We start from the raw sequence: 11,361 nt of genomic DNA on the forward strand, positions 1-11,361 counted from the left end.
TGATAAGAAATAGGGCTTTCATATTTCACATATCTACATACTACTTTGGGAATACTTTTCACGCAAGAGATCATGAAGATGGTAATGAATCATGGATTAAAATCTTATGAATAAAAACATATTATTTTGTTTAAAAACTCACAATCATTACACAGATCTAGAAGGGTTTCACAGCAAAAACACGCGTATTAATAAACATGGTAAGTTTTATGTAATGTTAATGTCTACAATAATGTCACAAGGGCGTAATTTTGACGTGAACGTCTCCTCGTAGTTTCTGTACAGTCAGGTGCTTCAGTGTTTGAAATTTTGGCTGCCCTCTGAGAACTATTAATTTACATTTCATGGAAAGACTTTTGAGATCCGAATAATCAATAAAAATGTATGTATTTATATTTTTTTGACATTATGATGAGTAAAAGATGTACTAGTCTATACATGTAACATTAGTTGAAAAATGAATGAAGCGATACTACCATGATAACGTTGAGTTACATGTATGCATGGTCAAGAATATTTACAAATCCATTTGGTAAGCAAGAAAAATCGAAATATATCGTAATTTCTGCGTTTTAATTGTTTAGTAATGGTACCGTGTATGAATATCAGATTTTTCTCCTCGTTGTCAAATCATCATCTTTGCAGATAAATAGACTGGTATTTAATGTCTCATTCGTACGAAACTGTAGGTTGCGCAACAGTATTACATTCTGCTATATATTCTTACCAAAATTACTTACCTTTAGTTTGGCTTCGTTCATTCAAAACAAACTTTTCAGATGTTTCACTTTCACCTCTTGTAGTACTACTGTTACTTAACATTTCGATACAAAAAATACATGACCATCCAGCAAGGCGTTCAAGTTTGTTTACATCGAAGTCAATTAGGTGCTTGAAAGCCATATGTTTGGCCTCATCATTCAATTCTGAAATAAAATTTAGAAAAAATGTTTATTGGTCTCATTTATTTTTCTTCTATTTTTTCTGAAAAAGATCATATTGTTTTACATCTCAAAAAATATGGGCCCCTACCTCTCTACTAAAGGGAAATCAACATACAAGTACTTTATCCACACTAGTTGAAAGTCAGAAACATATATTCGGCATATATTTTACAAATACACATTGTTCATAAAAGAAATTTGGCTTTCCAAAATCATGGTTTGAAACACGATCTGCACAAACTTGTTTCGGTAATGTAATTTTTATCCCAAGTATAATAATTGTTATTATACTATGAATTTAAAAATTAAGGCGTTCGATGGTCAGGAAAATGTAATATCAAATTTCAGTCGTGTGATGTAAATCAGCTGTAAATAATTTTCCACACAATACTGCAATAGGCCTAATAATATTTGATTTTATAGTTAATAATTCTAATCATCAATTACAATGACAATAATAAAATTATAGCGGTCAGTATATAGGAAACTTATACTGCCTTGCTAGGGAAGCTAGCTTTCCTAATGATGCGGTAGAGGCAAATTACACAGGTATATACAAACAGCGAGCCTGTTAAACCCTTGGATGGGTGACCGCTTCACGTTACAAAACTGGTGGCAGCGTGGTGACTCTGGTGTATGGTGTCCTGCTTCAGAATTCTTAGAGCTAGGACTTAGTGTCCATACAGACTTCGTGGACGGCAGGGGTTGCCGTATCTGAAGTCAGGTTCCGATCTGCTTCAGAAAGCTTCAAGGCTAATGAATATCATTGGTTGCGCTGTAACTGTAGAGACCCAGACACTCAGAGAGAAATCATGCTAAGTTTCGGGTCGAAGCTTCCCTGAGCGGGGGGAAGTGTAGCGGACAGTATATAGGAAACTTTTACTTTCCGCTAGGAAGTTTTTCTAGTTTTGCAGTAAATTCCCTTTATTTCAGGCAAATTAAGCAACGGCGAGCCTGTTTAACCCTTGGATGGGCGTCCGCTTCACGTTACAAAATAACTTGGTTAAAATACCAAGAATCAATTAGCCTACCGGGACTTCCACTGCACAGTCTAGATTTGAGAAATTTAGAAAGAGGACAAAATAGACAAAATTTCAACAGTTTTAGCTTTATAATTTATAGAGTGCAAGTTTGTTTAGGAACAATATTTACATATTTCATTGATATTATCATTCTACACATTTCATCAAAATATTGAGCCTGAACACACATGCGCTCGGTGACTTTTACTCAAAATATAGACAAAATATGTACATTTTTCTGTAGAATTCATAAAAAACAAATTTACGTCATGTTTGTGACGTCATTTTGTACTTATGACGTCATTACGTATGAAAATATTCAGTGCATTGAAGTCAGCATCTTTAATTCTTCAATGTTATGGCGAAGGTTTGAAAAAAAATTTTAGCATATAGGTCAAAGTCAAGGTCACAAAATCATTAACCTTCGTGTCATTTTAAGGAGTTTAATTATTGTAGTAAGCATATCAAATAAAAAAGTCTCTATCTTTTTTGGTTCAAAAGCTATGAGAATAGTTCGAAAAATCTGTTTTACACGGTCATTAATCTTCGTGTCATTTGGAAGAGCTCAATTTTTGGTGTAAGCATACTAAATATGAAGTCTATATCTCTCATGGTTCAAAAGTTATGGCGAATGTGAAAGTTGAAAACAGATAAACAAACAGACAGACAGGACGAAAACAAGTTGCGGCCACGATCTATCGATCTGGGCGCTTAAAAATCAACTATGACCGAAAACAATTTTCCCCAAAAGGAAGACAAGAAAAAATTATTGGATTTTTTATTTCAGGAAAGAAAATGTTTACAAGATTCTACTGCATATTTTACATTCTTGTGGCAAAATGTACACTCCATTAAAAAAAACAATTAACTCTTTACAACTTACTAAACTGTTATGCAACATACACTTAATGTTCATGTCATAGAAATAGAAATTTACCATTTCCCCGCAAGCACCTTTTAGCGTGGTACACATTTCTCTAAAGTTTAGTGTAAATAATATTCTGACGTTATATTTTAATACAAACACAACTTTTCTTATTTTATGAGATTTTTGCAAGTATAAGATAGAAGGAAAGCGGCATTAAATTAAAGATTAAATGAACTTTTTAAAGTTCGTGAAAATGCGTGATTGCGTGGAAACGGTAAATGCGTGATTTTGCGTTAGAAATAGGAAATGGCATATGCGTTAAAATACGTAACTGCGGGGAAGATGGTTAAAGCTATTGTACTTTTGCACTTTTATAAGTTTTTTTACAAGAAATCGTGGCAAATAGCATCCTTCTTTGAAAATCATGACCTCTGCTTTCGTATTTCCTAAGCAAATTGTTAATTATGCAAAAGTAAATTAAAATTTCTTTGTAGATGGTCATGGGTTCTGGTGTTAGGGTGGGGCTCTATTGATCTTAAGTGAAAATGCATTAATTCTTTGAAAATCTTCTTTCTGCTTCTGGGTATTAAATAAACTAACTAAGCAAATAGTTATGATGAGCAAAAGTACCACTTCCAAAATTGTGAATTTTATGGCCCCAGGGTATGGAATAAATGTAATTGATTATATATTGAAAATCAATAACATCAAAATGACATTCAATGCGATGCATTTCTTATTGGATAATGACAAAAAACGCTTTTTTACGTGAAGAGAGTACTTGTAAAGTTACAAGAAGATACACATTTACACTGAATTTATGATGGATTTTCCATTATATAGCATGAAAATGCATTAGTGTCATTGAAAATCTTTACCTATTGCTTGTTGGTTTTATCATGAAATATATATATATGTGAAGAAAGGTGCTCTGTATTATATTTTTTTTTATTTCTTAGCGTAATTCATAAATAAGCGAAATCGCTCTTTGTCCACGCCATTTTAGATAAAATTTAAAATGTGAAATAGCCCCCATTTTTTAGTAATAGTTTGTGTACCTTTATACTTATGGTGTATCCTAATTTATTTGGACGAAGGACGCTAAGTAATTACGATATGCAAAGCATGGTCCCTCCCTTTCAAAATGAATTGTGAATTTCACCTTTTATAAATATTCAATTTTAACTTTCTTGTTTCATGGCCAATCAAAACGTACTGCATATTTTACATTCTTGTGGCAAAATGTACACTCCATTATGAAAAACATTTAACTCTTTACAACTTACTAAACTGTTATGCAACATACACTTAATGTCTATGTCATAGAAATAGAAATTTACCATTTCCCCGCAAGCACCTTTTAACGTGGTACACGTTTCTCTAAAGCTTAGAGTAAATAATAATCTGACGTTTATATTTTAATTTACAAACATAACTTAACTTATTTTATAGATTTTCAATTAAAATAGATTCAAGGAAATTTAATGTGTAATAACAAATTAAAGATTAATGAACTTTTAAAGTGCGTGAAAAATTAGAACGGTAATGCGTGATTTTGCGTTAGAAATAGGCATATGCGTTAAAATCGTAATTGCGGGGAAGGGGGTAAAGCTATTGTACTTTTGCACTTTTATAAGTTTTTTTACAAGAAATTATGGCAAATAGCATCCTGCCATGAATCATGACCTCGGTTTCGTATTTCCTGCTTGTTAACTTATGCTTAAATTAAAACTTTCTTTGTAGATGGTCATGGAAACGTTTGCCTTTCTGCAAGCTATCGCTGTTTTTGTATTTTTGGCTCATAGTATGAATAAATGTAAGTATAAATTTAAATTAATAACATCAATATGACATTCAATGCGATCATTTCTTATTGGATAATGACAAAAAACGCTTTTTTACGTGAATTCAGTATTTGTAAAGTCTACAAGAAGATACACATTTACACTGAATTTATGATGGATTTTCCATTATTTCCCCCCGAGCATGACAAGGAGCATTAGTGTCATTACTGAGTATAGAGTTGTTGGCGTAATCATGAAATAGCGCTATATGTGTCTGGGTGCTCTGTATTATATTTCTAAATTATTTCTTAGCGGAATTCATAAATAAGCGTATCGTTGTCCACGCCAAAGACACTAAAATGTGAAGCCCCCATTTTTTAGTAATAGTTTGTGTACCTTTATTATGGTGTATCCTGATTTATTTGGACGAAGGACGGTGACGAGTGCAAAGCATGAGTCCCTCCCTTCGTCCAAATAAATCAAGATACACCATTATAAATATTCAATAACTTTCTTGTTTCATGGCCAATTAAAACGTCGTGTCACAAATTTTCAGCATGATGTTTAATTTCACCAACAGAAAATGTAGTTTTTGTCAGGTGACCGCATAGATAAGAGCTTTGTAACCAAAGATTTCATGGCCAAATCGATATTTACATTGAATTAAAATGTTGAAAAATTCAAGGAAATTTAATGTGTAATAACAAATGTTAGAATTCATGTAAACAAAGAACTGCGAACGGTAGTATTGTTTCTCCCGCATACCCTCATAACAAATAATTTCAAGAATTTTATTATTATGAATTTCAATATTTTTTATAATGAATCAAATTATATGAAATATTCTTATAATTTGTTATTTTGGGAAAAACAAAGATATATACTAAAACTGAGGAAAACTTGTGCATTTTTTTATCAAATCAAAGAAATGAAAATAACAATGAACAAATGCATTCATAACGGCATTTCATAATTCATTGACGTTAACGTCAAACAAAGTCAATTTATGAACACTGGAAAGACAATGGTATTCAAACTTATTGACAAAAATTGTGCACTTTCCTCCAATTTCAAAGCGATAAACAACTGAAACAGTATATATTATTAATATATTTATGTTTTATTTATTTGACTAAAACATAAGAAAAGATATAAGGAACATTAAATCATATGCATGACTATATTAAAACATGGTGTTGCATGAAAGTCCGATTTATGAGCAAAATATCGTCTACCCTCTTTTTTCAAGAGCTGGGTTATGGGTAATTTACAATTAAGTGCTGGTATTAATATAATTCATTATTTTCCATTGAACTATTCTTTGTATTAACCAAAGATTTCATGGCCAAATCGACATTTACATTGAATTAAAATGTTGAAAAATGTAGGCGTGAATAATTAGCGTGCATATTTCTTACCCTCATAACAAATAATTTAAGAATTTTATTCGTTATTAGGGTTTCAATAAAATAGTTATAATGAATCAAATTGCTATAAAATATTCGATAATTTGTTATGTTGATATATACTAGCGGAGAAAAGAAACTGTGCATTATTTTATGCATGAATAGATAATGAAAATAACAATGAACAAATGCATTCAAAACGGCATTTCATACCCCACACGTTAACGCCACCGAACTGTCAATTTTGCACAACACAAACTTGACTGGTAACCGTGTCCCCAATGTGCATACGCAATCTTGACAACGGCGCCTCATTGATGACACCAAAGTTTTCAGATATGCATGGGGGGTGTTGTTACAGATGTTGGATAAGGCCAGGCCTAAATTCAACGTTACAGCTGTTGTCTGCACCACGCTAGTCTAGCGATACGTTGACGTAAAAGCAGTATTAGGCGAACAGCTAGACGTCTTGGTCTGATGTGCTCGCGCAGACGATTGCGCACAGTTCTTGGACTGATTGGTCTAAATCCAGGAATCCTTCGAGCAGTCAAACTTACTGTCTGGAACCGATTTCTCAGGTGCATGAGTCTAATGTGGTTCTCCTGTCAACGCGACGTTACGCTAGGACGCACAGAACGTGGTCGATCCCGAGTGTTCCATGATTGTTGAAAACCTTTTCATAATGATTGGTTGGTGTTCTTATGAACTCCAAAGTGTCTTGCAACAATAATTTTTGCCATTCCAGCTTGAAGCAATCCAATAGGAATATTACGTTGCTTTTTGCTGAATCGTGGCATGACAAAAGGGTAAATTTGATCAAAACTAAAGCGTTTTTCGTATCGAATAGAATCCAAAAAAAAACATTAAACAGTTCTTTCTCCAAACATTTTGGCCACTTAAACTTGTGTAAACGAACACGTCAATAAACAACTTGTGCTCACTAACCATGAAAAGCCCGTGCATCAGAGTCGGGTTCTAACCGATTTTGTTAAAAAACATCACCTTTATCGATTGTTTACCTTTAACTAAAATAAGCGATAAATATAGAAAAAAACTTACTAAAATTGTTATGCAGTTTCTTTTTTCCACTAGTATATTTTTCATAGACAACATTACTTGAATTTCTTTAAAGGAAATTATTTCGTTGCCTCAAGTAAAGTCAAGAGGATTGCAATGTTTTTGACATTATTTTTTGTGCCTTTGGCAACAACAGATCTAGATTTTGCAATTTAAACTTATTTTTATCAATGAAAATGTGTGTTGCAACAGACTTAAATGGGTTAATTGAAATTGAATAAGTAAATTTTTCCTTCATTTTAACTATTTCAGTTTTCAAGCCAATACATGAGTGAAAATTGAAGATCTGCGTGATTTATACCACTTATTTTGTTTCTTTCGATAAAACCATCTTCTGAAAAAGCAATGTAATTGGTATCTTTAAGTAAAGTATGCTACTACAGTTACTAAACAATTGATTTCTTTAACAAATATCTTTAACATTATAAAGTTATCTTTAATCTCTATAAAGAGATAAAAAAAAAATTTAAAACAGTGGATGAAATCATTATTGTCAAGCAATCATTCAACCTTTCAATCATTGTGTAAAACATAATGCATATTTCAAATTAAAAGGGTTTATGAGCGCAGTAATAAATAAATTTTTGCATCAGACGAACGATCGTCAGATGTTGCGCATATCAAGTTTTAAATAGATTGTTTTCTGTGAACCAAAAAGATTGATTTTGTTTTATTCTTAGATGTGATCTCTCAGATCAATATACGTGTTGGTTTCCAATTTCCTCACCATGGACCCTATCAAATTGGTGACACATTTCGAGGAATATGTGACGTGGAATTACCACCTGATGAAAATATAACAAACGTGGATGCCTATTGGAAAGTTGGGAATACTGACTATTGTTACAACGGTCAAAAAATATGGCTAAATATGAACTACACGTGCGGGGCAATTACTGTACAGAATACGACTTACTTCGAACTTCAAGTTCCAGGTACATTGCGATGCTTTTGTTCCCTTTCTCTTAATAAGTGCATCTAAAAATCTAAAATAAATTCTTAATGCAACAAACTTTTTTTGTCTCATTAGACCTTACATTAGAAGATACTGGTACATACGCGTGTAAAGTAAAGTATACCACTAAAGGTCTTGAGAATACTGATTCTCAAAATATTACAGTCATAGGTAAGTATAAAATTATGCTGAAATATTTCCATTTCTATTTTTTTTTCTTTGTGATAACTCTTTGAAAGTTGTCGGAGTTTATTTCTTGATAATTCTGCCGGAATGAAAATTAGGCACGTCGATAGGTCAGGAGCTAAGGAGGCCTACTATACATGCAAACCTCATGCGCATCTGTCTCTGTGTCTGACGCTAAGGAGTCCAAGTATGCATGTAAATCTCGTGCTGCTGCCTATGTGTTTGACGTCAGTGAGCGAGGACTATTGAAATTGGCATGGAAGTCCTTGTGTAATTTATGTCTATGTCTACATTTTTAAAGTCTAAATCTACAATTTTATTTCACTATGAAATGGAAATATAAAGAATCACTGTCTAGTTAGTATAGTATGCCAGGGACATCAACGATAGTGGGAAAGTGATTCCTTAAATTAATGAATATTTACTAAGTTCAGCCAGTTTTAAGATTGTTGTTGTAAAAATTCAATTCAGAATGATATTGGTTTGATTTTACAAGAAGACATTAATTTAGTTAAAAAGTTATTTTATAAGGTTATTAAGCACAATCTACTTTAAATCAGGATTTTTAGATCCGTGCCGTATACACTTTTCATTACACATACACAGAGTGTATACGGTGCAGATCTAAGAAGTCTGATTTTTTTCATATTGTAATGAAAAATTATATTTAGTTCTCTATTTAAGTATTGTACGTAATTTCTTACAGATCCTTCCATCACAAAACCACGTAAAACAGCAGGTAAAACTTGAGTAATTCTTTAACACTGTTTTCTTTTTAAACGTTAAAACATTCACATAATTATATTATTGTATGCCTTAAAGATAAAATAAATCTAAAATTTTAAGCAATTCTCTGTGAAAATGTATATCTTCATAAGATGTTGGTTGATTGCATTGTGTATCATTAGAGGAAAGAAAACTAATCTTATGTAATACATTTTTTAAAAAGTCATAAACTGTAACTGGAGAGAAGAAAGCGAACCAGAGCGGGTTTCGAACCCGGTCCCCTGGTGCTCTGCCGAATGAGCTATCTGGCCAGAGGCGATCGAACCCGACTTACCACCACATTCCTCCCTCTTTAGTGGTCTTTGGCCCCAAAACACCCCAACCCAGGATTATCTTTGGCAGGCCTCTCATCTGTCAGTTCCAGTGCATGACATGACACCAAATGTAAAGCGTGCATTCCCACCCCACACCCCTATTTGAAATTTGTGTATATAAAATCAATATGTCCATTATCCTAAAATCAAGGAAGAAACATTTCTTATTTGTTAAAAAAAAACTTGTCAGCTTTAGGGGGCTTTGCCCCTGGACGCCAAAAAAAAACCTTGCCTTAGACCCACTGGGGACTTCAGTACAGCCACCTGACCCTCTGCCTTCTACTGCGCCCCCCCCCCCCCGCCCTAAAGGAATTCCTGGATTCGCGAAAGTACGGTCAGGTGCTCTACCGAAAGAGCAATCTGGCCAGCGGCGATCGAACCCGACTGACCTCCACATATCTTTTGAATTACCGGTTATGCTCCAGACGAAAAAATTAAAATTAATACACCTAAGCGTGAAAGGCATCTTTACGGAAACAATTACAAGAATTACGTACAATTAAACTGTATATCAAAATAATTGAATGTAGAAAAAACACAACTGTCTTGTTAAATATTGATTCCATTCTGCATTTTAAAAAGAAACAATCTTATTTTTTTAAATTCCGGTGGTGGCTGCTTACTTAAACTTTATATGAACAATTTTATTTACATTCTAATACTTGTATCCTTTGTAGAATCAACAACAGTGACCACTCTAAGTAAGCATTTTTTCCTAAATTTAGATATTATTTTATTTTTTTTTAATATATTCAGTGTTATCATTAATTTTTATTAAAATGATCAACAGAAATCCATTTTGTCAATTTCAAAAGTCAAATTTTGAAAACTTCTTGAAATGTGCTGAATTCAATGAATTGTATGAGAAATATAAATTAACAGAAAATATCATAATCTGAAAGCAGTTTATTCACAATTTTCGTTTTTATGACGCCACAAACTAGTCCGATTTTATATCCTTTTTCTGAAAGAGGATAAAATGGACAAAATTTCAAAAATTTTAGCTTTAAATTGTATCCTCGCAAGTTTGTTCAGGAACAATATTGACATATTTTATTGCTATTATCATTCTACACATTATATCAAAATATAGATCCTGAACACACATGCGCTCGGTGACTTTTACTCAAAATATCGACGAAATATGTACATTTTTCTGTAAAATTCATAAAAACTTAAATTTACGTCATGTTTGTGACGTCATTACGTAAATATGGCGTCATTACTTATGAAAATATTCAGTGCTTTGAAATCAGAATATACTCCCCTGTTTAAGAACTTAATTAGATATATCTCCATCAAAGTTTGATTTGGGGGGCAAATATTGGTTATTACCGAATAAAGTTCTTTATGACTGTTTTTGTTTTCTTTACAGCTGGCAGTGACGGTAGGGGAGGAGCTGTCTCAGTAGAAACCAAACTTCTATCAACTATCGTCATTATGTTGTTACTCTCTCTAGTTTATGTTTGATTCTCAGTAGAAACCAAACTTCTATCAACTATCGTCATTATGTTGTCAGCTTCTCTAGTTTATATTTGATTCTCAGTAGAAACCAAACTTCTATCAACTGTCGTCATTATGTTGTCAGCTGCTCTAGTTTATATTTGATTCTCAGTAGAAACCAAACTTCTATCAACTATCGTCATTATGTTGTCAGCATCTCTAGTTTATATCTAATTCTCAGTAGAAACCAAACTTCTATCATCTGTCGTCATTATGTTTTCTAGTTTGCATTTGATTTTATATGCGATTTAACATTGTATTTATATAATCAATGGTCAATTCATACCTTTAACTTGTATTACGGAATCTGTAATGAATGTCTAATGTTACGGTAATATGAAGTAAACCTTAAAGACAATAAAACTGTTTTATTAATGGTAATGATTAAAGTAAATCAATTTAATTCAGGTGCAATATTTAAAAATCATTTTTATAGTATTTCATGAATATCTATAGTATAATTTAAGTCGTACATGCATAAAAATGTAATGCTTTTTTTTAAGTTCTTGCTTTTTT

At 32.5% G+C, this 11,361-nt stretch overlaps 1 protein-coding gene across 1 annotated transcript; it reads left to right on the forward strand.

Annotated features, from left to right (window-relative positions):
• Positions 1-260: 260 nt before the first annotated feature.
• Positions 261-11,047, forward strand: LOC134231784 (uncharacterized). The gene is made up of 7 exons (XM_062713748.1): positions 261-382; positions 4,578-4,650; positions 7,782-8,036; positions 8,132-8,227; positions 8,949-8,981; positions 10,020-10,043; positions 10,718-11,047. The coding sequence occupies exons 2-7, from the start codon at positions 4,578-4,580 to the stop codon at positions 10,810-10,812; spliced, it is 576 nt and encodes a 191-aa protein (XP_062569732.1). The 5' UTR covers positions 261-382; the 3' UTR covers positions 10,813-11,047.
• The last annotated feature ends 314 nt before the right edge of the window (positions 11,048-11,361 follow it).

Source organism: Saccostrea cucullata, unplaced genomic scaffold (genome assembly GCF_032062105.1).
Source record: "Saccostrea cucullata isolate Sc308-1 unplaced genomic scaffold, CSIRO_AGI_Scuc_v1 ctg6940, whole genome shotgun sequence".
Classification (NCBI taxonomy): domain Eukaryota; kingdom Metazoa; phylum Mollusca; class Bivalvia; order Ostreida; family Ostreidae; genus Saccostrea; species Saccostrea cuccullata.